We start from the raw sequence: 27,712 nt of genomic DNA on the forward strand, positions 1-27,712 counted from the left end.
ATAGTGTATAATTATTAGGCGTTAGGGTATAGGCGGGCGTTCCTTTAAAAGGTTTATGTAGCGTACTTTAGAGAAGGGCTTTCTGTTATATCTTCGGGGAAACTTCTAACCGGCCGTTCGATTATACTTATAGCGGGGCGGATTAAAAGGGATTCCGATCCCTTAACCTTAATCTTTGGTTTTACTAGCAGAGAATCGTGGCCGGCGGTAAAGGGGGCTAGCTCCTTTCCCTTTACTACGCTGCTACGGGGTATAACTATAGACTTATTAAGGTCGATATACTTAGGCTCCTTTTTTAGCTAATTATAGAACACCTTTACGAAAAGGCTATAATAGGTAACCTACTTAGCAGGATAGGTTAGCTAAGGAGGCAGGATAGCTTTAGAGACTCTTCCTCTAGAGGTCGTGGTATAGCTAGCTTTACTAATACTAGGGAGGTTCCCTGCTTACTCGGCTATAGAGAGGAGTAGCCGATATTCGGGTATAAGAACCTTTTCGGCTATATCTAGATAGGCATTCGCTATTATAGTCAGGGGACGTACGTCTCAGGGGTTTTCGTGTAAAGAGTAAAGAGACGTTATAAGATAATTAAAATGGTAATATAAACTAATAGGTCGAATTAAGAGTTAAATTATTCGCTAAACCTCTAAGTCAGGAGTTTAGCTTTATATATCCCTTTTATAGATAACCAGAGCCTCTTCCCCGGGAACCTTATAGAACCCCCTCGAAAGCAATCCTAGGACCACAACCCATCCACCGGTAGTCCTCCCTATCACACTATACTAGACCGGTCCGGATAGTACTAGTCCCGGAGCTGACTCGACCGCCTATCTCCGAATATTATACCCTATCTAATCCCCTTCGTGACTATTAAGATATATTATCCCCTCCTATTTAAGCTATCCCTAACTTCGATAAATTATACGTATAATATTACGCCCCCTCCTCCGGTGCTTATACCCCTAGGAGTAATATAGTTAACCGGGTACCCTTATAAGGACCCTCTCCCGTCTAACCTATATCCTCCGGATATAGCTCCGGAAAGAGACGACTCGGCCCGGGACGGTACCCGACTACGAATAGCTTAAGTCAGCCTATACTAGGCTTCTGGCTTATAAGCCACTATTCGTATCCAGGTTATAGCTATCCCACTATAGGGCCTTTTATAAATAACTTATTAAAGCCAGGGCTAAATATAAATATAAAGATTAAACTCCCTTAAACCAACCTATTATAATAAAGCCTAAATAAAGCTTTATAGATCCTTCGATACTCCGCCCTTAAACTATCGTTAAAGGCCTTATAAATAATCTATGAATAATCGGGTCGCCTAGCTAAATATAAAGCCTATAGACTTAAAGGTATGCACACGACGCTTTATTATTATCTAAATAATAAACTACAGGTACGCTCCTAGTATAGCAGGTATACCCAGATCGTAGAGTAGGCAGGAGTAACTACGTAGGCTCCACTTAAGGTCCGGTAACTATTATAGAAAATATCCTAGCTAGCCCTCCTCGCTTATTATTATTTTCCTTTTCTCTTCTTCACCTATCTAAGTAATTATTATAATAGCCTTATCATAAAGTTCTATCTATAAGTTAATCCTTATCACCGTATCTTAGCTATAAGGCATTATCTTAGTAGTTCGTCCTAAGTTCTCTAAGAGTCTTCTCGTCGCGTTACGCGAGATCCCCGGTTATCCCTTAGTTCTAGTAGTCCTGATATCTAGAGTAGCTTATTATAATCGTCTCTTAGTTAATTAATAATAACTCCTTATAATAATATACCTTAATTCCGTGTAGAATAATAATATAAGTGATTATTATATATGGCCCTATAAACTCAGCTAACCCCTGCGTTCTAGTATAGCTCCCTAGAAGCGTTAGTTACGCGCGGCTAATAAGTTAGCTCGTTAACTTAAGGCTACTAATACCCCTCCCGCTAAGAAGCCTGCTCCCTCTAAGAAGCCAGTTACTCCTATAAAGAACGGTAAGAAGGCCGGCGGTGGCCTTAACACCGCCACTAATAAGACCTCCGTTATTAAGGATAGCGTTATTAAGAAGACCACTAAGAAAGGTAGCACTAGTAACGGGTTAACTATACCTAGCGCGGCGTTTAAGACGCCCGCTAAAGTAAAGAGGCTGGCCGCGCCTAGTATGGAGTTACTTATAACTCCTACTAAAGCGCGCCTAAATAATAAAGGGTCCGCTATGCCCGGTATAGTATCTAAGATACCCGTTAAAATAAAGAGGTTAGCCGTACCTAGTATAGGGTCGCTTATAACTCCTATTAAAGCGAGGGGCCTAGCCCTCGCTACTAAGAAGACCTTCGCGGTCCCTAACTATTAGGTTAGCCGGGTTCTTACCCGGTTTTTTTTAGTGGTTAGGTCGGATAATAGTTTAACCGGTGGCTAGTCTACCGGCGGCTAGAGGACTCCGTCTCTAGTACTAACGGACTATAAGGGTGATAATAACGATAATATCGACGATAGTGTTATCGACGATAAAGGGGATATAACTATATCGGGTAGCGCCGACGGTATCCTTTATATTAATAGTAATAAGAGCGAGAATAATAACTTTATCCCTAGTAAAGGTAAAAGCTTCCTAGGTAATAATATCTTCGGTAATAATAACGTTACCGATAAAGGTCCGGGGGCTAACGGGGGCGATAGCGAGGCTACGCCTTCTAATAACGGCGATCCCTCGGGCCTTTACCCGGTCTAGGAAGTGGTTATAGGGGGCGACCTCCGTGACCCTCCCTATTAGCGGTATTACTTAGGATTCCTTAATATTATCTTAGATAGCTAAGGCCCTATTATCTTTTGTTTATACCGTAACTCTAGTCGATAATCGTTTAAATACTATTACTATTAAGAAGACTAGAATAATAAGAAATATAAGGAGGTATAGTTATACTCCCCGCCTATTATAGACCGCCCCGGTATACTAACCCTTTCCTAGATAAATCTCTATGCTACTTATATTATTATCGCTTTATAAAAGGCACTCGTTAATACTATACGCTATAGTAGTTTTACTAATAAGAAGCTTATAAGTTATCTCTCCCTTATTTTATCTATATACTCGTGTTAATTCCTTTTTACTAGCGTGCCGCCTATAAGCTCTAGGGGGAGCTCCGCCGAGCGTACGCTAATAATTAGCACTATAACTTCCGAGGTTTTAATACGGCTCGGTATAAGCGTTATCAGGCCAACACAGTTACGGAGGCTTAAATTACCTTATATAATATTCAGGCATAGGAGTCTTATAAGTAGACGAAAGCCCTTTATTAAATTCGTGACCTCCTACGGGTCGCTAGCGGTATTAAGACCGATAGTGATAGTAACGATAAGAAGTATTTCGTTAGACTATAGGTATAGGATAGGAAATAGATCTAATAATCTAACTTAGCCGACTATCGTTTATACACTATACGGGCACTACTCCGTTTTTTTTCTTTTTAGCGTTTAGGATATAATATAATAAATTAGTAAAATAAAGATAGTAACGCGACCCTCCGGGGTTATAGTATAATAAATTAATAACGACGATAAAGGACCCTAGAGGGTTATAATAGTCTCTGTATGTTTCGAGCCCTCTCCTTTTACTAATTATAATATTCTTAAAGAAGTTTCTCCGGGATATAACGCCTCGGTTCCTAGGTATTATCCTTATACCTATAATCCGCCTACTTAACTAAATACTGCCTCCTCTTCCTATTAAACCAATAAGCCAAGATCTCCTTTACCTTATACTCCTCCGACTCCTACGGTTCTATATCCACCTTTATAGGCTCGGGAGCCTGATTATCGCGAGATCGCTAGGGCTCTAATAATGAGATTAGGAAAATATTATAAATCTTTATCGACTACGGAAGATCTAGCTTATAGGCGAGACTATAATAACTAAGAACTAAGGTGATACGGTACGGCCCGAGGTACTTATCCGAGAGTTTCTTATTAGGCCGTTTTTACTTAATATTTTTCGAGGAGACTGAGACGTAGTCTCTTACCTTAAACCGCTATTAAGTCCGCCAGGTATTATAGAACCTTTTATAAGACTCTTAAGCCTTCCGAATAAACGTTTCTATTACTTAACGATTAGCGATTAGGTGCTTTACCCGTTATTTAGCGGATACCGCCCTAATATTTAACGATTTAGGTAACCGGACGTTATTAGGGCTATAAGGGTTATAACCTATTAACGCCACGGAGGGCGTCTACTTAATTACCGAGTACTACGCGGTGTTATAAGTAAACTATATAAGGGATAGCTTATCCACCTAGTCGGTCTGCTCCCGCGAGTAATAGCTATAAAGGTAGTGCTTAATACTCTAATTCTAACGCTTAGTCTGCTTATCGGTTTAAGGATAGAATATAGTGGATATCCTACGGTGAATACCTAAAAGACTATACAGGGTCCTTTATAACTTACTCGTGAATAAAAAGCCCTAATCCGAAATAATACTATCCGGTAACCCGTAAATACTAAAAACTCTTAACTATAGGATATCGGCTAAACCTTTAGCGGTTAGTATACCACTATAAGGGATATAAAAGAAATACTTCGTGTAATAGTAAACTACTATAAGGATCGCGTCCTTTTTCTTTCCGCCCTAAATAATAGGAGGAAGACCAGTAATAAAATTAATTAAGATCTCCTAGAACGGATAGGATAGAACCGGAAGACTAGCTAATAGGCCATAAGGCTTATACTATCTCCCCTTAGTCCTCTAATAAACCCTATATATAGGCACGAACTTCTTTACATCCCGGGATATGTACTCCTAATAGAACAAGTCCGGAATCCTTTTACTCGTTCTGCCGGAACTATAATATCTAGCGGTGGGTTTATTATAAAAGGCCTATAGGATCTTTTTCCTTAATCCCTATATATCCGGGGTAAAAAGGCGACCTCTAAAAAGGATCAGGCCCCCTTTATCCCTTAACTATAGGTCGGATAACCGGTCCTTCCTAAATAAAGAAATATAAAAGGGATCCTCCCTTTAGGTATCGGCTACCTCCTCCTCTAAACTTAGTAATAAGTCCTCGGAGACCCTAGGTATTCTACCCGCCCTCTCTACTACTCTTAATATAAACTTATAAGTAAACCTCTTAATAGGCTTCTAACGCTCCGTGTCCAGGTCCGCCTACCTAGAAGCATACTATGGCTTCCGCGATAGACTATTAGCCGGATTCTAAGCTCCTAGCCGGTGCTTAATCTTAAAGTCGAATACCGATAGCTCCTCTAATTATCGCGTATACTATAGCTTAATCTTTAGCTTATCTATTAGGTACCGATAATTAAGGTAGTCCGTTAAAACTTCTACTAGGGTCTAACTATAGGCTGGGTAGTGCCTCTAATACCGGAATACCTTAATAATAGCTATTAACTCCGTATCCGGAGTCAAATAGTTTAACTCCGTACCCTTAAGCTTCCTTAAAAAAAACGCGATAGGATACTATACCCGATCTATATACTAACTAATCACTACCCCTAAAACGAACCCCGATATATCCGGCTCTAGTCAAATAGGTAACTTAGGATCGAAATACCGTAGAACCGGAGCCTCCTAAAACCTTTAGCGTCACTTATTAAAAGCCTCCTTCTCCCTTATAAATAATATAAACACCCCCTTTACTCTATTCTTCTTTATTAAGTCTAAAAGCGGCGCTATACTCTTTAAATAATTATTAATAAAACGCTAGTAGAACCTAGTAAAACCCAGAAAGATTTAGATAGTCCTTACCGAGTTCGGCTCTTACTAATCGCGGATAGCCTTAACCCTAGACTAATCTATATAAACCCTATCTACTCTAATAATAAACCCTAGGAACTCCACCTCTTAAGTCTTAAACACACACTTCTCGGGATTCGCGTATAATAACTACTCCCTTAACCTTTCTAAAACCTCCTTAACGTATACTCGATAAACCTTAAGGTCCTTACTATAAATCAAGATATCGTCTAGATAGACTACGTAAATCGTATCGACTAGCCCACTTAAGGCCTAGTTAATATACCGTTAAAAACTAGCTAGGGTATTAGTAAGCCTAAAAGGTGTAACTAAGTACTCGAAGTAACTATAACGAGTTCTAAAGGCTATCTTCTACTTATCGCCGGGTTATATACGAAGTCGATAATAGGCGTCCTTAAGGTCTAGCTTAGTAAAAACCTTTAACGATAAAAGCCGGTCTATAATCTTATATATTAATAGGAGCACCGTGCGGTCCTTACAAGTAACCTTATTTAACCCCCGATAGTCTATATATAGTCTTAACTTCCTACCCTTTTTCGGTATAAATAGAATAGGAGCACCTATAGGGCTAGTAGAGTAACGAATTTAACCTTTAGCGAGGGCACTCTAGAGGTACTCCCGTAACGCCGCTAACTCCTCCTTTACTAACGGATAAATCGGCCTAAATAGGGGCGTCTTCCCTTCCTCTAACTCGATCCTATAATCCCACTAATAATAACCAGGCAGCTTACCGGCCTCCTCTATATTAAATATATCCACGAAGGTATAATACTACTCCGGCACGGCTACTAATAACTCTTCTTAACCCGTAGGTAAGGGGCCTAAAGGGTTATCCGGGGGTTCGGGTAGTGGTTTAGGTATAAGGGTAGGCGTAGTCGTATCCTCCGAGATATAAGCTTAGACACGACTAACCCGCGCTACCTAGGCCCTAATAAGCCTAACGGTCACCTTCGCCCTATTTATAGCCCTCTTTAACTCCTTCTATAAACCCATAAACTTTAACTCCTCCTTCTAAATCCGAAACGTCTAACTCTTCTTTACCTAGTTAACTATTAGATTATACTTAGTTAACTGGGGGATCCTAAGGATAACCTCTAACCTATCTTCTCCTAAATCTATAATATATAACTCTATATACTATATCCGTGTACGATTCTAACTATCTATAATCCGAACTATAAATAAGATCGATCCGAGTATCCAGGTTATATATTCCTTATTTAACTACCTAACTTCCTTAAGAGGTCCGGTAATTTTTTTACCGGGGGGCACTACGCGTTTATCGATAATATTAAAGTCGGTAGCGCTATCTAGAATTATAACTCGACGGTCCTATTCACTGTTTAGTCGTATATTAAGCTTTACCCTTATTAGACTAGGGGGAGGAGATAACTCTAATAGCATATTATCCTAGGCCTAACCCTATAGGGCTTAGGGTAGGGCCTATACCTAACCTAAAGTGGGTTGACTAGGGGCTATAGCCTCCTAATTAGGCTTAATAGCCGAGGTAGAACTTTAGCCGGCCCGCCTTTTCCATAAGCGAGGGTAAAAAGGTCGAATATAGCCCTCCTCTTTATATTCGTAATATTTCCGAGGGCCTAAGAATTCCGAGGTTCTGCTAGGGTTATCCCGCTATTAGGCAGGGGTAGCAGTAATAGCCGCGGTTATAATAGTAGGGGGCGTAGGCGAGTCTTTATAAGAACCACTAGCTTAGGATACTAAGGGTTTATTATTAGTTCCGCGCTTCCTTTTATAACCCTAATTCCGGGGTATATAATAGCCGCGGCCCTAATCGGACGGTTTACCCTTATATAATAATATAACCTTAGCTTAATAAGCCGCGACGTTTAGCTTATAGAAGGTCTTAGGTAAAATTCTAGTAATAATTTAATCGCGTAGAGGTCTATTTAATTTAGATATAATAAACTATATACGCTACTTATCGCGAAGGGGGATAGATACCTCGTTAAATAAAGAATCTAACTTGTTAAGAAATTAATCGTAGGTTAAACCGGGTTACTAAGAGGTCTATTCCGAAAAGACCTATTTTGTAACTAATAACTCACGGGTCTTATTATTCATTAATTACTCGGTTAGGAAGGCCTTTAGCTTAGCCCACTTTACCTTTATTATAGAATTATAGGTCCTCCTTTAATAAGCTTATTAACAGGACTTTATATTCCTTTTAAGGTAACTAGCGGTAAAGTAGACCTTCTTCGCCTTTATTATAAAACTAGCTAGATCGAGGTAAAAGCGTTCCTTAATCTCTTCCACGAAGGTTCTAAACTAATCGTATAACTTATTATCCTATTTTAGGATCGGAAGGTTTACCTTAAATAGATCGCCGTAACCACCTCGGGGATAATAATAGTTCGCTGAATAAGGGGGTAGGGTAGTATCCGGGTCTATACTACGACGAATAGCTTCTAGACGCTCTAATTTACGCTCTCGCTATTAATATTCCTTATAGTAGTTTAGGAGGAAGTCCAGCTTATCGGGAAGTAGTTAATCCGGAGGGTGATTCTTTAGTTCCTTAATATTATACTATACATCTAATTAAGGGTAAGACGGTGGCTTTATGGTATTAACCGGGGGAGCCTCGGGTGTTTTACGCTAAGGGACTATAGGAGGCTTACGCTAAAGTGCTAGATACGGTTCTGGCTACGGCTCTAAAAGGCCCTACGGGATAATAATCTCTTATTTACTAGGCAGAGGCGCGGTGGTATCGCTTCTAGGACCAGGAGATAGCGTATACTCACGAACTAATACGTAATCTCTGTCCTTAAAAGGAGTAGTTTTAAGTCGTATACAAGGAGGTTTAGTTATTTATTAGCTAACAAGTAGAGGTGAATTATACTTATAACTCTTAGCGGTTATTATACCCGTTAGGACGGTTAAGCGAATAATATATAAGGGGTTTTCGTGTAAAGAGTAAAAAGACGTTATAAGATAATTAAAAAGGTAATATAAACTAATAGGTCGAATTAAGAGTTAAATTCTTCCCTGAACCTTTAAGTCAGGAGTTTAGCTATATATATCCCTTTTATAGATAACCAGAGCCTCTTCCTACGGCACCTTATAGAATCCCCTCGAAAGCAATCCTAGGACCATAACCTATCCACCGGTAGTCCTCCCTATCACACTATACCAGACCGGTCCGAATAGTACTAGTCCCGGAGCCGACTTAACCGCCTATCTCCGAACATCACACCCTATCCAATCCCCTTTATTACCATCAAGACATATTATCCCCTCCTATTTAAGCTATCCCTGACTTCGATAAATTATACCCGTGATAGTACGCCTTTTAGATCCCTTAGTATAGGGGGAGAGTCTAGGAGAATAGGGTAAGGAGCGTCGGTTATTATTAAGCGGGTTCTATAATAATGCTATTTAATATTTAATAGGTTATTTTAGATACGGGCCTATCGGATAACTAGTACTCGTGGACTCTTATACTTATTCCTTAGTCGCCTAATCGTAATGAGGGGGAGGCGCTTTACTTAGTAGACTACGGGTAACCGGTACCGGTTTAGCTATATATCCGCTTAGTACGCTATATATAGCTATTTAACTAAATAGGGGTTTAGTACGTAGACCTCTATACTACACGCTAAAGGGCTAGTAAATATAGTAAGGGGCGCGTGGGTAAGTAGTTCCTTATCGGCGCTATTAGGCTTTAGCTTAATAGTCGCTGCTTATCGCCTAATCCTATTTAAGGGGAGGCACTTTATTAACGACGGATAGTTACTTACCCTAGGATCGTGTAACTAGAATAGTCTATACGGTTATTTAATAGGATCGCTACGCGAAGCTTACTAAGATCGACTAATCTTATTCTAGTTACTACTATTTAATATACACTAACCGTATATATCGCTAGCTAGCCAGTATTATAGGACCTATAAAAGGATTTAAGTTAGGTAACCTTAGAGTATAGTAAATAACATATAAATAGGATAGAGTCTCTAAAGGGGAGGGCGAGGTTCCGGCTATATATATCTACGGGGGAACCTCCGGCTATCTAAGGCTAGGCGCTATACTAGGTATAGTGCTAGGACGGTGCTGGCACCGGTCTAGCGCTATACTAGTTTAGTGCTAGTATAGAGCTAGCACTAATCCAGCGCTATACGAGTTTAGTGCCCGTATAGTGCTGGCACTAATCTAGGGCTATATAGTTTTAGGTCCCGGTATAGTGCCGGATAGTGGTGCGTAGACGCCGCTCTTATAGCTAACCCTCTTTATACGACTGCCTTACTCGGCTAAGGGGGCGTAGACCCTAGTATCGGCCTATTAACGGCCGTCTTTTATAGTTAGGGCGTCCCGGTATCCGGCTACGGAGCTATATTAGCTTCGCCTTTACCTAGTTAGGGTAACCTAACGCCTAGTAGCGGGCTAGCCCCTATTCCCCTTGTTCCCCTTATCCCCCCGTTTCCCCCGGACTAAGCGCCTCTTAGTAGGCTTAGGCACCTAGCACGGATATCGTGTCTTTTAACGATATCCTAAAGAACTTTAAGGCGAGTCTTACCTTAGAGACGCTCGCTGCTTAGCCTATACGATAATAAGAAGAATCGGACTATTATTATATCTCGCGCGCCCCTAAACCCCTTTACCGCGGGAGCCCCTCGCTTTAGCGGAAGGGTCCTATCTAATTTCCTCCGGGACTATAAAATATATACTAAGCTTAACCGTCTTAGTAAGGCTACTAAGGTCTTCTATATTAGCCTACTTATAGAGGCCGGTATCCGTCCTATAGTTAATAAGATAATACGCCTAGTTAAAGTGGCCGGCAGTAAATAAAAGCACTTAAAGCAGCGGCTTATTAATAAATGTTCTTACTTAGACCCCGATTAGTAGCTTAACCTATCCGACTAAGTACGCTAGTTACGACTTATTTATAAGCATAATAAGGTTAAGCTAATTAAGTAAGTTAAGTAGCTATTAATAACCGTTACGGTATAGAAATTAAAAGCTACTAAGGTTAGCGGTACGTTTATTAAAGACTATACACACTCTTCCACCTCCACGAGCTGGACCCACCTTTTCCGCGTAAACGCCCTAAAACGCCCGATATTAGTATCGTTTAATTGCTCTTTTCGAGCCCGTTATGCGCACGCACAGCTTCGCCGTACGCAAGCCGTTATTATGCCGCAAAATAGGTGCGAAAACACAGCGTGGTGGTACGCACGCAAAGCCGCCCGAAAATTCTAAGGTAGCCCGTGCGCCCGCCACCCAATCAGAGCCCGGGCCTTCCAAACAGCCCGCACAGACCACCCAGCCTTATACCAAGCCACCCATAAAGCCACGCGCATAGCCGCAGCAGCGCACGTGTCAGGCATTTGTGCCCAAAGACCCCGTAAGCCCGATAGGTTATATTCGCAGAGCCACGTTATATACTGCTCCGAATACGGCGGTACTTCTATTAGATATATCATAGTGTTATTTCCCCTCTTTTACCTATATATTTAATATCGTAGACTAGTACTCTTTTATAGTCTATAATAAACATAAGTCACTCTTCGTATCTTATTCGTGTTCTAACAGTTATAAGCCCGGCGCTCTAGTAAACGACTCTATTCCGATCGATCTAATAGTTCTAGGCTCTAAGCCTCTCTTTTAAAGCCCTCTCTTCTTACCTCTATTCTATTACGGCTAGAGCCGTTCTACCGGCACGTCCGCCTACTCGTTAAATAACCTCCTCCTCCTCCTCTAATTAATCGCCTATCTTCGAAGTCGCGATGGCTTTAACTAAAGTTATACTCGCCGCCCCCGGCGATTAGCATAACTAGCTCCGAGGCGTTCTAGGCCACGCCGCCGCGAAAAAGGTTAAGGACCTCGTTAATCCTAGTATTAACGATAATAATAGACCCGAACCACTAGAAGACGACCCCCCTCTAGAAGCTAACGCTAATAACGATAGCTAGGATCAGAAATATAAGATCTAGCTATATCACTATAATAAGTATACCAGGGAGCAGGAGGGGCTCGCCTCTATTTTCCTCTATATCTAATAGACCGTCGCGAGGAACGTTATAGAGTAGTACGGTTAAACCACCGATCTAAAAGAAATCCTAAAGATCCTAAAGGATAAGATAAAGCCCACGAACGCCGCCTAGAAGTCCCTTATTAAGAAATAGTAGGATAAACATATATAATCTATTAGGAAGATACCCTATTAACGCTGGCTAGATAACTTTATAGCGTTATATACCCGCGTAAAGATATATAAAGTCAGGGCGATCGATTCGAAGATAGATTAAATTAACGGCTTTTTTAATATAATCGGCTCGGTAGCCCCGGAATAATCTAAAGCTCGCTTTTCCTTTATCCTAGTTACTAATAAAGGGAACGTCCTAGCCCTTAAAGATATTATCGCCGACTACATCACCTAGTTACGTCACAGGCACCCTTATCGCCTTAACCGAAGGCCGGGATCGTTATCGTTTTATACGGCCATGTTCCTAGGAAAAGATAAAGAAGGTTAGTAACAGGATCGCGAAAAGGATCGTTAATAGAGCCAGGATCGGCCGGAGTTTATCTACGATTACCGTAGAGTCAGAAGGGCCAAGTTTTAGTACCGCCCGGATTAAAAGTACCCGAATATTAATAAGTCCCGTAGGAATAAGTCCTTTAAGATAATAAAGGAGGCTAAAGAACGCTATAACCGGGTAATCGCCAGCTAGGGTAAAGAACGCCGGAAAGTATTCTAAAGTAACCTTAAAAAGGACCTTAATAGTAGGGCGAATAAGGGTCAAAAGGAGTTATAACCGAAAGACTCTTCTAAGGACGTATCTAACTTTATTAATGGTAGGGCCCCGGATTCGGATAAGGACGATACGTCTTTATACGGCATATACAGCTTTTTATTAATAGTAGCCGTAGCCGGACCCTTTAAAAACAAGCTATTAGTAGATTCCGGCACCACGAGGCATATCACTAATCAACGGCACTTACTCCAGGATTATCCGCTAGCGGAAAAGCTCGTGACGTTTAATACCGGCGGAGGACTATCGGATCCGGTTACCGGATTCGGCACTATAAGGCTAGAAGTTAAAGATCGTGATCGTTAGCCGTATACGCTGATTTTAAAGGATATAGCGTATATTAAGGGATATCCTATAACCCTTATATCAGCCCTCCGCCTGCTTCTAATAGGATCGCTTATTACCGGTAAATAGGCGTTAAAAATCAAGGAAAAAGGTAGGACCGTTACCCTATCTCTAAAGAACGTAGGAGGTTAGTTTGCCCTCTAACCAACGGCACAATAACAGAGCTTCTTTAATAGCTCCAGGACCCCTATTATAAGCGTCGCCGATGCTCGCTTATAGCATGAGCGGCTAGGCCACGCTAGCGTAGAAGCCCTTAAAAAGATTATAACTACCTACTCCGGCGGGGCAGTATCCGGTACAGAGTTCCCCTTAAAGATTAAGTGCCAGGACTACTCTACTAGTAACGGCCAAAGGCAGGTATCACGACGGCCTCTAAACCACTACCTAATAAGGCCGTGGCAGCGTATAGATATAGATCTATTCTTTAACGATAAGTCCTATAATAGACTAAGGGTAACCGTCCTCTTCCACGATCCCTGCACTAAGATAAATAAGGGGGAATTCCTGCCGGATCATAAATCAGCCCTTAAGTCGGTCGCTAAGTATAAGGTATAAACATAGAGGTAGTATAGCTACCCGATCCGGGTTATACGCCTAGATAGCGAGCGGGCCCTATAACGGGAATTTAATAACTAGGGTGCCTACCGGGGTATCCTAATTAAAAGGTCGGCTCCGAATATAGCCGCCTAAAACCCCCGGGCCGAACGGCATAGTGGTATTATATACGCTATCGCCCAGGCCCTTATAACAGCTTCCGGGTTCTAATAGGATATATAGCTAAAGATCGTGGCCGCCGCGATATACCTATATAATCTAACTCCACGCCGGGACCTTAGGTAGAAGTCGCCGAAGGGTTATATAGATAAGTGGGTTAATAAGATAGGCATTAAGCGTATCACGATAACCCCTTTAATCGGTTACCTAAAAAGGTATAGCTACCGTGCCTATCCCTTAACTACTAACTACTAGCATAGCCGCCGGAAGAACGAAAAGCTCGCGGAGAGGGCTTATATCGGTTATCTAATCGGCTATAAAAGCACTAATATTTATCGGATTTAGGTGCCGAAGCTTAGGAGGATCCTGCGCATAAAAGACGTTAGATTTAACGAAAAGCTCTTATACAAAGATCGTGACGTTAACCCACCTATTTCAATAAAGCTATATAAAGAGCTTAACCTTCCGGAGCCAGAAAGAGAGGATCCGTTATATACGTTACCGGCTATACCGTAATTTGATCACTTCGCCACGATATAGCAGAACTCGGCGTTAGAGTCGCTCTAAAATATCTGATTGATAAGAGGAATTAAAGTAATTAAAAGAAGAGCTGCTGCTGCTATTAAAGCAGTTAAACAGGTTAAAGAAGAAGAGGTTAAAGCAGTAGCTGTTAAAGTAACGGAAAATTCGACTCCCTCGCCTAATTCTGGGGGGGTGGATAAGTCACTATAGCGATCGTAGCCGCTTAAAATAGCAGCTATAGTGGCCACCGAGGTTACTCCTTCCATTATAGCAGCCCGAGCTTAGGGCTCTGCTATAACGCAGGCTATAATTACTGCTATAATTACCTCTAAAACCTCTCCTATAATAACATCTTCCTCTTCTTTTTCGCCTCTTATATTAACGCCGCCGGCTTCACGTTAATTAACGCCCTCTACTATAGCTATAAGCTAATTACCACCTCTAGCTCTAATAACGTTAGCCGTAGTAACCGCCGCTACCTTTAACGATAATAACCCGGATAAAGATGCTTCCGATTCCGATAACTCTAATAATACTATTACTCTAGCCGCCGCCGCCGGCACTACCATAGGTTTATTATCCCCTAATTAATTAGCTCTAGATGATAAGATAACGGCCGCCGCCACCGCTACCGTAACGGTAGCCCCGGGACTATCCACCACTCCTGCGGCAGCTGCTTAACAGCTACCTTTAGCGCCGGCTACTAGTCTATTAAATTCCACGCCGGTAGCTGCCTCTCGGCCACGATATAACCGGCGGCCACCGTAACGATACACCGACTCTGCCTTCCTCTATTTAAACCGTTTTAAGATCCCGAAGAAGCCACTACTACGCCGCGATATGCCCGAAGAGCCTGCTAATTGGACGCAGATAATAAAGTCGCCGTATAGAACGCAGTGGATCATGGCCGCCTTTAAAGAGGTAAAGACCCTAGAATAGATAGGCACGTTTAAAGCCGTTAAGGGCCTTCTAGATAGCATACTGCTACCGAGCCGGCCCCTTGATCTTATATAGGTATTTAAGTATAAAGTCGATCTATCTGGCTACATTAGCAAATTCAAGGCACGCCTCTGCGTTTATAGTAATTAATAGCCTTAAAATCACCTTAACGCCTACGCCTCTACCCTGGCCGGAAGGACCTTTAAAACGCTTATAGCTATTACTACCCACTTTAATTTAGAGACCCGTTAACTTAATACCGTTAATACGTTTACTAACACCCGCCTTAATAAAGAGGTCTACGTTAGAGACCCGCCGGGATAGAATATCCTATAGGCCGCCTCTGCCGTAAACGTTATTAACGAGGCCGGATTAGAGCCGTTTACGAAGCTCCCACGACCTATAAAGAGAGGTATCCACCGCCTACGCAGGGCGTTATACGGCCTACGAAGATCGCCTAAGTTATGGCATCAGGAGCTCTCCTTAATTTTAGGTAAATACGGGCTAACGTAACTAAAGGAGGACGACTACGTCTTTAACAACGATAAGCTGCTCGTCTTCTTTTATATAGATAACATCGTTCTACTATATCGCAAATAGCACGCCGCCGCTGCCGAAGAATTGATTAAGCAGCTATAATAACGGTTCGAGGTTCGGGATTTAGGACCGCTTAAGTGGTTCCTTGGTATTAGGGTTATACGCGATCGTTAACGTCGGAGGCTATGGTTATCGCTTAATAACTATATTAACGAAAAGATAAAGACGTTAAAGATCGAGATAGGCGGTCGCAGAGTATCTACGCCTCTTCCTTTTCCTAACGTTATGGAACGAAATAAATAATAGGCGTTAGAAGAGTCTATCCACCTATATCTTTAAAAGGTCGGATTAATTAACTACGCGGCTTATTAAATAAGGCCGGATATAGCTCGGGCTGCCTCCAGACTAGCTGAATTCGCCACTAACCTATCCAGTTAGTATCACGAAGCTACTAATAGGTGCCTTAAGTACCTCGGCTCGACGAGCGCCCTCTGCCTATCCTTTAGAGCACAGGATCTATTAGAAAACGCAGCTAAATTCGCTCTTTTCTGTGTAAGCGACGCCGCCTTCGCCGATAATCGCGAGACTCGGTATAGCTCGTAGGGATATATAACCATCCTTTTTAGAGGTCCTATCGACTAGAAGGCGAATAAGTAAACGAGCGTTATTATATCTAGTATAAAGGCAGAGCTCGTAGCTCTAAGCGCCGCTGCTCGCTAGTATATAGCCACGCTACGGTTAATAAAGGACTTAACGCTGGCCTTTAAAAAGGACCCTATCACTATCTTTTACGATAACGATCAAACACGGTAACTACTAGAGAGCCCTCGCCTATAGGTGACCTTAAAGTTAAAGTATCTTAATATCCACGCCCTATGGATCCGGTAGATTATATAACGCCGAGAGATCGTGGTTAATTAGATCGCGACGAATAAGATAGTCAGCGACGGGATAACGAAGGCGTTATTAACGCAAAAGCACGTTGCCTTCGTTAAAATACTCGGGATAGAAAAGAGCCCTACCGGCTTAGTTTAATCGGATCGATTACTATCGCCTTAACGGTGGTTTGGATTAGATTACGATCGCGACGATCGTTAGATTAACTATAATTATATGACAATTATCACGTTATTTTTAGGGTTAATTTAACCACTGTTTTAGGATCACAACAAGGCACGAGCTGTTCAACAAGCCGTTAACCTTTAGATTGATATCTAGGCTTAAAAACCCTAGATTTTTATATTATTTTTAAGCTTCAATTCGATCAGAACCGTCAGGATCAATCCTGCGGCTCTAGGGGGGTGTGTCAGGCATTTATGCCCAAAGACCCCGTAAGCCCGATAGGTTATATTCGCAGAGCCACGTCACACACTACTCCGAATACGGCGGTACTTCTATTAGATATATCACAGTGTCATTTCCCCTCTTTTGCCTATATATTTAACATCGTAGACTAGTACTCTTTCATAGTCCACAATGAACACAAGTCACTCTTCGCATCTTATTCGTGTTCTAATAGCACGCAAACGACTAAGTTAACGCAACGCCCGATTCCACTATAATAAGACCGACCCGGCCGCCCTAGCCGCCGCGGCAGCCCTAAGCCCCCGAATTCGACCCCCTCGGACCCGGCCCTACCTAGCCCCACTTTTCCTAAGACGGCTAGGGACGGGGAAGGGGATATAACTATAGAAGACGCCGATTCCGACAACGATTCTAATCAAATAGCCCGCTATAAAACGCCTATATAAGCCTCTAAACAGGACCGTAGCGCCTCTATAAGCCCTACGCCTAAAGCCCCCTCTAGGACCCGTATAAACCGGTATATAGCCGACGATTCGGAGGTTAAAAGCCTCCCTAGGTCCCCTTCTAGGGGCCCCCCCCTGCTACTAAACCTGCTAAAAAACAGGGTCTAATTAGCGCTGCCTAGGCTAAAAAGACCTAAAGACCTGCTAAAGAATTCCCCCCTCTACCCTAGAAGTCGACTAGTTTGGCTAGTAAGGCCCAGGTTAAAGGACTTCTCTAGCAGGCTCTTTAGCTAGTTTAGCAGGCCTATAGCCTCGACGCCGCCCCCCCGATTAAGGCCCTTCTTATAGGGCTTAAATCCATTATCGAAGGAACCCCTACGGGTCCTATACCCCCCGTGGCCCCTACTACCTCCGCACTTAAATAGAAGGTTAACGAACTAGCTTAGGCTATTCGTAAACTTATAGAATAATAGCAGTAGTAGTAGCAGCAGCCCCTTTATAGTCAGGCTACTACCAAAGGAGCTTAAGCCCCCTCGGGAGCCATAGGCCTTATAGGGCCTACGGGCTCTATAGGGCCTACGGGCTTTATAGGGCCTGCCCCTCCCCCCCCTACTACTCCTAAAAACCCGAAAAAGATCCGAAGAGTAGTGCTCTAGCCTACTAAAGGATAATCCCTCGGGGAAATCGACCCTCTCGAGCTACGGAACAGGATTAATAAGGTCTTAAAAACCACCGCCGTCGTAGTAGTTAGCTCCTTAACTAAGGGGAACCTCGTCCTTACCCTAGGCCCGAAATACACTGCCGAATAGCTCCTAGAATTATAAAATCAGTGGCTTAAAGAGCTAAAAGACCTGCCTTTTTAGGGCCCTTAGCCTATTAGTGACTAGTTTAAACTAGTCGTTAAACAGGTCCCGGTCCACCTTTTTAAAGAACAGGACCCTTCTAACGCCTCCTAGGATCAGGGCCTCCGTTCCGGCCTAGGCCGAGGCCTAGCTGGTATAGCCACTAAAATTACGACCTTTAACCCTATTAAGGTTATAGGCCAGCCTTAGTGGCTAGGCCGCCCTAACCCCCTATTTAATAGCGGCACTATTATCCTAGTAGTGCCTACCGAAGCAGAGTAGAAGCACTACCTAAAATTTAGCCTATAGATCGCTGGCTAACGCCTTAAGGCCTATAAATATAGGCCTATAACCCCGAAAACTTAGTGCTCTAAGTGCTGGAAATTCGGCTATATTAGGGGCACCTATAAGGCCGAAACGACCTGCTTTATTTACGCCGGTAACCACAAGCACTATACCGAACACGACTATAACCGCTATAAAGAATACGGTGTCTGCGTCTATACTAAATACCACTGCTATAACTATAACGGCGACCACCCCCCGGATAGCCCGAACTACGAGGTTATTCGAGCTATTAAAGCCTAACTATTCCTATGAATAGTGGGGTTTCTAGCTCGAAAAGCCCGAAAAACGGGCTGCTATTTATTTAATATAACGCTAATAAATAATAACCGGCCCACGAATCGATCCTGGAATAGGCCTTAGAGGCTTTGGCTGATATAGTCCTAATTTAGGAACCCTACTGCTTTTAGAAACCGGAAGGCTAGGTGATTAAAAACCACTCGGCCTTTTATACCGCCCCCCTTACCTCCTGCACCTCCTAGGTCTTCCCCCTTAGACCTAGGGTGCTAGCCTATATTAGAAAGGCTAGTAATATCGACTTTTCCCTTCGAAACGACCTCCTCCACGACCTAGACACTCAGATTATAGAGGTCTACTTTCTATAGACCTTTTATATTCTACACGTCTATAATTAAGAAAAGCTCGACCCCTCGAAGAATACTAGGGGCCCCCGCCCCTTTTTAGGCACCATGGGCCCCCCTAGACCGTTTACGACCCTCCCGGGACCTCCTGCCCCTCCCTCGACCTCCCCCCCTTTTTTAAACTCTATAGCCCGCCCCTAGACGGAAGAAAGGGTTCTATAGGGCCTCTTAATCCCTGGGCCCGCACTTATTATAGGGGACTTTAATAGGAACCACTAGTAGTAGAACGGGGCTGCGTTAAATCAGGATACTATTAAGGCCTAGCCTTTAGTAGACTAGTTAGATAGCCTCGGAGCTACCTATTTAGTGGACCCTAAAAAGGTTAACCTGTATAGAGGGACCCTAATTAGGGATAATTTACGCTAGGAGTTAGTTATAGACCTAGCTTTCTATATACCCGGCTTCTACCGCCTCTACTTTAATAGCTAGAGGTATATCGATAACACCACCTCCGACCACCGCGCTATTCTTATCTTAGCAGCTGTTTTAGGTCCTAAAGGCCCTATAAATAAGGCTATCCTACCCGCCTATAACTATAAATTAGCGGACTAGGACCTATTCTCTAGGTCTCTAAAGGACCTAGAACCCTAACTAACCCTTTAGCTATAGTAGGCGATCGACGCTACAGATTAGGACTCTATAGGTCGCCACCTCTTAAGCTCTATTACTATAGCCCTGGAGTCTTCCACGCCTAGGCTTAAAGTAGTAGAGCGTTCGAAACCGTGGTGGACTAAAGAGCTAAAGACCCTACTAAAAGAGAGTAGTAGGGCCTTTAGGGCTTTTAAAAAAGAGGTAAAAAGGGGGCCCCGGCCCCCCGGCTTACCCCGCTTAAAACCGCCTAGAAAGCAGCCCGGAACGCCTATTATCGCGCTATAAAATGAGCAAAATCCGACTACTAGGAGGCCTTCCTAGCCTAGGCCGAAGGTAACGAGATTTTTAAGGCGTATAGCTATATAAAAAGCAGCCTTAACGCTAAAATACCCCCTATTCAGGGACTAGAAGGCCCGAAGGCCTATACCTTCGAGGATAAGTGTAATACACTCCTAAGGACCCTGTTTCCTACCCCCGAGGCCACCGAGGCCACCGAGGCCACTAAGGCCACCGCTACCGCCACCGACGCCCCTAAAGCCCCTGTTCGTATAGGCCCTTTAGGGGACCTAGCCCCCTCTAGCCCCTCTAGAGTGCCCCAGAACCTAACTAGTTTAGGTAGTAAGGACTCTAGAAGGCCCTGGGAGTGGCCTAGCCTATAGACTATTAAACTATAGCGTGCTATCTTTAGAGCCGCTACAGGCAAGGCACCAGGCCCTGATCGTATAGGCTTGAAACCCATCCAATAAGCCTATAATACGATACCGGGGGTCTTCCTATAGGCCTATTCAGCTCTTTTTTTAGTGGCTTATTACTCTACCTGCTAGAAAGAGGCCCTTAGTGTGGTTCTACCTAAGCCAGGGAAAAAGGACTATTTATATCCTAAGTCTTATAGGATTATAGCCCTTCTAAACTGCCTAGGTAAAGTACTAGAACGGGTTATAGCCGCTAGACTCGCCTTCTCATAAATTCACGTAACGACCTTTTATACCCTAGGTAAATAGGTGGTAGAATATAACGCTTAGCTATCGATATAGCCCTTCTTTTACTAAATTATATCTAAAAATAACGGAAAAATCAGAAAACCTTAGTTATTTCTACCCTGTTTTTAGATATTAAAGGCGCCTTTGATTATATCGCCAGGCCATAGCTCCTTCGTACCCTATAATAACTTTAACTACTCCCAAACCTAGTTAGCTGAGTTACCTCCTTTATAGAAAATAGGCGTATCTAGCTAGCGTTCGAGCGGCAGGTCTAATAGCCTACCCCCTAAATATAGCAGTCCTATAGGGTTCCCCTATATCCCCTATACTCTTCCTAATATATATTAGGGGGGTTATAATGGATAAAGGGTTCCAGGGCCTATAGCTCTCCTATATAGACGATTTTTAGCTATCCGTAGCTTCTAAATTAGCTAGTAGGAACTATAGGGCCCTAGAGTCAGCACCCAACGCCCTTTTTAGCGCCGCCGAAAATAACCAGGTCCTCTTCGACCCGTAAAAAACAGAGCTTATCCACTTCCATAATAAACGCTCTATAGTTAATGACTCGGCTACTATAGCAGGGCACGAAATCAGGCCTACCGAAGGGGCTATTAGGTGGCTTAGGGTCTAGTTCGACCCTAAGCTATCCTTTAAACCCCACGTCGAAAAACGGTTAAACTTAGCTACTAGCGCCTTAAATCGACTATAGAGGCTTGCTAGCTCCTAGAAGGGCCTTTCTTTTAGGGCCCTACGGCAGCTATATATAGCCTATATATCCACTATAGCTGACTTCGGCTTATAGCTCTAGTAGGACCCCGGGTCCTAAAAAACCTACCTAGTAGACCGACTAGAACGCCTATAATACGGCGCTCTAGTTAGGGCCCTGGGTGCCTTTAGGGGCTCCCCCCTCCGCCCTTTAGAACTAGAAGCCGCTATCCTACCGGCCCGGGTCCGGTTAAATAGATCTAATAGGCTCTATGCCTTTAGGGTCTTAAAATTCCTACCGAACCACCCAGTAAAAAAGGAGCTTCTAGATAGCGTCCGGGACGAATTAAGTAACGACGATAACGACCTCGCCCTCCTTTAGACCCTATAGCCCTCCACACAACTCTATAAGCTAGGGGGGGAACTGCCGGCCTTAGTAGGGTCCTCCTAGGATATAGAGGCCCCGTCTACTAAGTGGGAGGCCCCCTAGGCCTTAGCCCCTTTAGCGGACCTACGCCCCTATTTTCCCGGCCCTACAGCGCCGTAGCCCTCTATAAAAGACCCTACCGACCCTAAAACAGCCCACCTCGAAGCCTTAAAGGAAATCCAGTCCCTCGGCAGCTAGGGATCTGTTTTCTATACCGACGGCTCCTAAGGCCACCCCACAGGCCACCCTATAGGCCACCCGGGCCCTATAACGCCTAAACAGGCGGCAGCCGCTATTATATAGTGGTTACCCGCTAATAGGCCCTATAAAGCCCTAGGAATTAACCTAGGCCCCTCTGCCGAAGTCGCTAACGCTAAACTATACGCTATAGTTTAGGCCTTAAAGACTGCTTTATAACAGACTTCTAGGCCCCTAGAGTGCTATATTTTCAGCGATTCATAGGCGGCTATTCAGAAGCTTTAGGGCCCCTCGTAGTAGGCTATAACTACCAAAAATCATATCTCCCGCCTAAAATAATAAGGCACCTCGGTCTTTATCTGGTGGGTCCCGGCTTATATAGGGATAAAGGGCAACGAACTAGCAGATAAGATAGCTAAACGGGCTCTAGACCCGGGAAAAGCTACTAAATCTGTTCAACTAGTTACTCTTAGTCACCTAAAACGCCGGGCAAACGCAGCTACGATAGCCAACTGGAAATCCCTTTAGGCTACTAAAGAAGACGCCGAAAAAAGGGGTAAAACAGTCCGGGTAGGCCGTCTATATAGGCGCCTAGTCCAGGATAACCTCCGCTTCTCTCGAAAGCCCCTGTATTTATAGGGCCCGCGGTGGCTTTAATCAGCCTATATCCAGTTAAAAACTGGATTTAGCTACCTAAGACCCCACCAAAAACGGGCCTAGAACTGCTCTACAGACCGCTGTTCCTGCCCGGGCTCCCCGGTCCAGGATACAGCGCACCTGATTTTATAGTGCCCTATCTATAAGGCAGAAAGAGACGCCCTGCGGGAAGCTCTAGTAGGCCTACCGCTAACTCTTCCGCTATTATTTAGTACTAAAAAGGGGTTATAAGGCCTATAGGCCTTCCTTTTAGCTACTAAGATAGCTATAGCAGAGTGGTTTAAGGGGCAAATTACTACGGATTCTACGGTCTGATTTTTCCTGGTTTAGTCTTCCTGACTTTAGTATAAAGAACAGGGTATTAGGCAGATTAATACGGAGGATTTCCTTTATTATTTACTGATTTTACTTCTATATAGTACTATACTTAGCTGTCTTTTAGGGCTATAGCGCCTAGCGCTATAGCCCGCCGCGCCATAGCTCCAGGGCTGCATGCGCGTAATAAATAAATAAAAAAAAAATTACAGACTATAAGCTTTATAATATCTTCCTTGCTATTCTATATAGAGATATTAATATATAGCTTAAAAATAAAATAAAGTATAAGTTTATTAACCTAAAGGACCGACTATATAGATACTATAACCTATCGGATATATTAAAAGAGTAGGTAGAAGACGTCTAGGTAGCCAATAGGCGGCCTATTAATAAGGTGGGGAGTATTATAGATATTCTTACCCCTACGCTAACCACTAGACAGATACTAGCCGTTATATCTCGGCCTAATTAGGCTAATCCGATAATATACGCGCCGACTATCTTATAGAGGCCTACTATAGTGGCTAAACCGGCTATATAGATAAAGACCAAAATAGATAAGTTAAGAGAGCTTTTAGAGAAGTGCGATATCTCTATAATTTATGACGGTACGCGTATTATTAGGAGCGCGGTCCCCTAAGTCGTGGCCCTTTTATATTGAGTAGGAGCCGATAAGGTTAACGTAATCCTAGCTATGGACCCTTACCTAAAGACCCTATTCTACGCTGCTTTAAAGCAGTCTATTTTGGAGAGGCAGGACGCCGCTCTAGCAGCTTATTATATTACCCCTAATTAGACTAATATCGGTATATATAAGGACGATATATAGTACAGGTAAGGGCCACCGCGGTATAGGAATAGGAATTCCTACCCTTATTCCGGCGGCCTATTATAATACTATCCTATTAAAAACTGACCCCCCGTTACTTTTATTATAGATAGGAGTGTTACTATTATAAGCAGTATGTGGTACTATAGCGAGATAAGACCTAGCATCTAGTTAGGTTCCGTTATCCTGACTACCTCGCCTTAGACTAGAATAATAAATAATAGCCCTGCCCCTAGGATATATACCTTAAGCAGTAAGACTAACCGTATCGGCGGTCCGTCCTCTACTAGCTTAGCACGTGCCTCTAAGGGAAGTATAAAGACCTGGCTAAAGCCTATTCTATTAGTATTAACTCTGGAAGCCTCCATATTAGGATAAAAGACGTTATAAAAGTGATATTAGAATATTATACTAGGCTAAAGGAGGAAGAAGCGGAGTAATAGGTTCTTATAGCGACTACCAGCGTTAACTTTATCTCTATTACCTCTGGTTATTACTAACCGGATATCTATACCGCGTCGAATAATACTCGGAAAAAGTAGCCCCCCTTATAGCCTCTTTACACGACTAGGAGTAGAAGAGTCGTTAAACCCACTCCTAAGGTTATCCGTTTCCTTAATCAGGTTATTAAATAGCGTCTGCCGAATTTAAACCCTAGTCCGTGCTACCGGGTCCTGACACTAATAATAACCGAGGTTATTAATCAAGAAGTAGAGATAAATAAAGCGCTGATATAGCCCTAATAATAATAGCTAGAGACTATTAGTGAATATAGGCCTAGTTACGCTATTTATCCTTACAACCTAGAGTAAACTTAATTAGACCTGGATAAGTATATTAGCGATCTCTGGATTAAAGTTCCCTTATAGTATTACCTTATTAACGACCCGAATATAAGACTAAGAGATAATAAGCGGATACACGCTACCGAGACTAGCTAACCATAGTATAAGATCGTTCGCCTAACCGTAAATAAAGCCTTCTTCCTTAATAAACAAGGTCCCCTTAGTATACCTCCTCCCCCGCCTTTATTAAAAGGATATACCGTCTTATTCTCCTAACCCGATAATACTAACTCGAATACCCTTATTATTATTAAAAGGGAGGTGGCCCCTAAACCGATAACCCTTTAGTTAGTATATAATCTTAAAGTATAGGCTTACTTAAAAGGGTGCCTTTATATATAACCCTAACGTTTTTATTAAGGCTATTATTAATATAGGAGCTACCTTTAATACTATCTCTATACACACTATAAGACGCTTTGGTTTAGAATATCCTATTAGCTAGACCGAGATCCGAATTAAAGGCGTTAATAACTAAAAGGGATAATCGTGTATAGGATACCTCGAGGAGCGCTTATAAGTCGGTAAGTAAAGTAGTGTTTTTAACTTCTAAGTTCTCCCTGGTCTAGGGCCCGATATACTGCTTAGTATACCGTAGATGTCGGAGACTAAAGGTGTTTTTTTCTTATTTATTACGTGTATACAGCCCTAGAGCTATAGCGCGGCGGGCTATAGCGCTAGGCGCTATAGTCCTAAATGACAGCTAAGTACAGTGCTATGTATCAGTAAAATCAGTAAATAACAAAGGAAATCCTCCGTATCAATCTGCCTAATACCGTGTTCTTTATACTAAAGTCATAAAAACCAAATCAGGAAAAATCAGACCGTAGAATCTATTAATACTATACCCAGAAAATAAATATATCTAGATACGGTATAGTACGATATACGAAACCTCCTATAAGTCAGAGACTTCCTAAGTCCCCTAGGAACCTCCTAAGTCCCTCGGGGACTTCCTAAGTTCTCCAGGGTCCTCCCGAGTCCCCCGGGACCCTAGGTAGACCCACGGACCTCTAGGTAGGCCCACGCACCTTTAGGTAGACCCATAGACCTTTAGGTGGACCCACGGACCTTTAGAACCTTTAGGGGAACCCACGGACCTCCCGAGCTCTCCAGGAACCCACGGACCCTCGCTGACATACACTAACCGTATATATCTCTAGCCAGCCAGTACTATAGGACCTATAAGAGGATTTGAGTTAGGTAACCTTAGGGTATAGTAAATAATATATAAATAGGATAGATTCTCTAAAAGGGAGGGCGAGGTTCCGGTCGTGTATATTTACGGGGGAACCTCGGACTATCTAAGGCTAGGCGCTATACTGGGTATAGTGCTAGGACGGTGCTGGCACCGGTCTAGGGCTATACTGATTTAGTGCTAGTATAGGGCTAGCACTAATCCAGCGCTATACGGGTTTAGTGCCCGTATAGTGTTAGCACTAATCTGGAACTATATAGTTTTAGGTCCTGGTATAGTGCCGGATAGTGGTGCGTAATATATGCCCCGGGAGAGATAAAGCCCTGCGTCCCGCGGGCTTCGCTATCCCTTAAGGTCTACGATATCTAACTTAGACTCGGCGTGGCCGATTATTATACTAGTAATAAATAGTAGACGTGGTTATAATTCTTTATTTTTAGCCGGGGCTAAACGAATAAAAAAAAACTATAGTATAGAATAGCGCCCTATAGCGTATATTCCTAACTCCGTTAGGCTCTGTTAATAGCGCTAGTAATTATGCCCGGTTACCTGTCCCTCCGTTATATACTTACTAACCTAGGACTTAATATAAATAAAGGAAAATAAGAATTCCCGGAAGAAAGAAGAAAAATAAAAAAAATTTAGAGGTAAATAAGCTAAACCCTTTTAGTCCTGCTTTATTATAGAATCTTAACCTCGGGAGCCTTAGGATTTATATTAGGTAATCCCTATTCCTTTATAGGTAGGTCGAGGATAATAGCCGCGTCCGCTAGGCAGATTTACTTTAGGCGGCTTTCTAGATCGCTGCCTACTAGGTCGTATAAGGCTAGGAGCCCCTTACGGCCGTTCTTATTATAGTAGTTATAGATAGCGGCTATATAATGGATAAGGTTAGTTACTATTTAGGTATTAGTGGTTAGCCGAAGGGATATAGTGTTCTTCTTACCTTTATCTAGCTCCTTATTATTCTTTAGCCGGGCGATTTACGTATATTATTCTATACGCTATATTATAATAAGGAATAGTAGGTCGATTACCTGCTATACTTTATTAGTTACGATATAGTCCTTAATAAACTATATCGTAAATTTGGCCGTGGGTAGTAGGGTGACGATAGTATAACGACGCTATATTATAATCGTTAACGTTTATCCGTTAGTCTTAAAATCTATATGCTATGCCTAAGCGCTAGGATCCTTAAGTCTAGCGGCGAAACTCTTAGTCGCTTACACCTATATTTTATTCTCTCTGTATCTAGTAAAGAATAGCTTCCTGCCTAGCCCCGTAGGGCCCGATCCGTTATATGCCCTTTTCCTAGAGGCGGTGTTATTAGTAGGCGTGTTAGCGCTAGTATTAACCGGGGATAGTTATAGACTAGTCTAAGCGAGGATATCTATAACTAAGCGAATAGCGGGCGTTAGTTACTCCTTAAGCGTCTATATATAGTTCTTAATAGCCGCGGCGTGCTACTAGATATACTCCCGGTGTTTTTTAGTTACGGCTATAAAGGAGTCTATATTAATACTGCCCTTACTAAGCTTATTAATCTCGTCTACTAATATAAGACTAATACTATTTATCTTATTAATCTTATTAATTATTATAGCTAATAGATTAGCACCGCGGAGTACCGGGCTTTAGCGGTTACTTAGTATATTATTTATATATATAGGGGAACCGGTCTCTATTATTATTAGTCGGCTAGCCTATTAGGCCGATCCGTGTAAGAATTACCTATCCGGGCTATAGGGTATATTATATCTCGCTATTACGAGGTATTACTTAAACGACTAGCTATACTAGG

The 27,712-nt window shown here is 42.7% G+C and overlaps 1 protein-coding gene across 1 annotated transcript; it reads left to right on the top strand.

Annotated features, from left to right (window-relative positions):
* Nucleotides 1–2,159: 2,159 nt before the first annotated feature.
* Nucleotides 2,160–11,123, top strand: ACRALDRAFT_2018157 (uncharacterized protein; the record flags this gene model as incomplete). Its single annotated transcript, XM_071019923.1, has 5 exons — nucleotides 2,160–2,164; nucleotides 10,794–10,812; nucleotides 10,885–10,937; nucleotides 11,004–11,091; nucleotides 11,115–11,123. The coding sequence occupies 5 exons, from the start codon at nucleotides 2,160–2,162 to the stop codon at nucleotides 11,121–11,123; spliced, it is 174 nt and encodes a 57-aa protein (XP_070878267.1).
* Nucleotides 11,124–27,712: the final 16,589 nt, after the last annotated feature.

The sequence above is a fragment of the Sodiomyces alcalophilus genome (assembly GCF_042370955.1).
Source record: "Sodiomyces alcalophilus JCM 7366 unplaced genomic scaffold ACRALscaffold_2, whole genome shotgun sequence".
NCBI classification, from domain to species: domain Eukaryota; kingdom Fungi; phylum Ascomycota; class Sordariomycetes; order Glomerellales; family Plectosphaerellaceae; genus Sodiomyces; species Sodiomyces alcalophilus.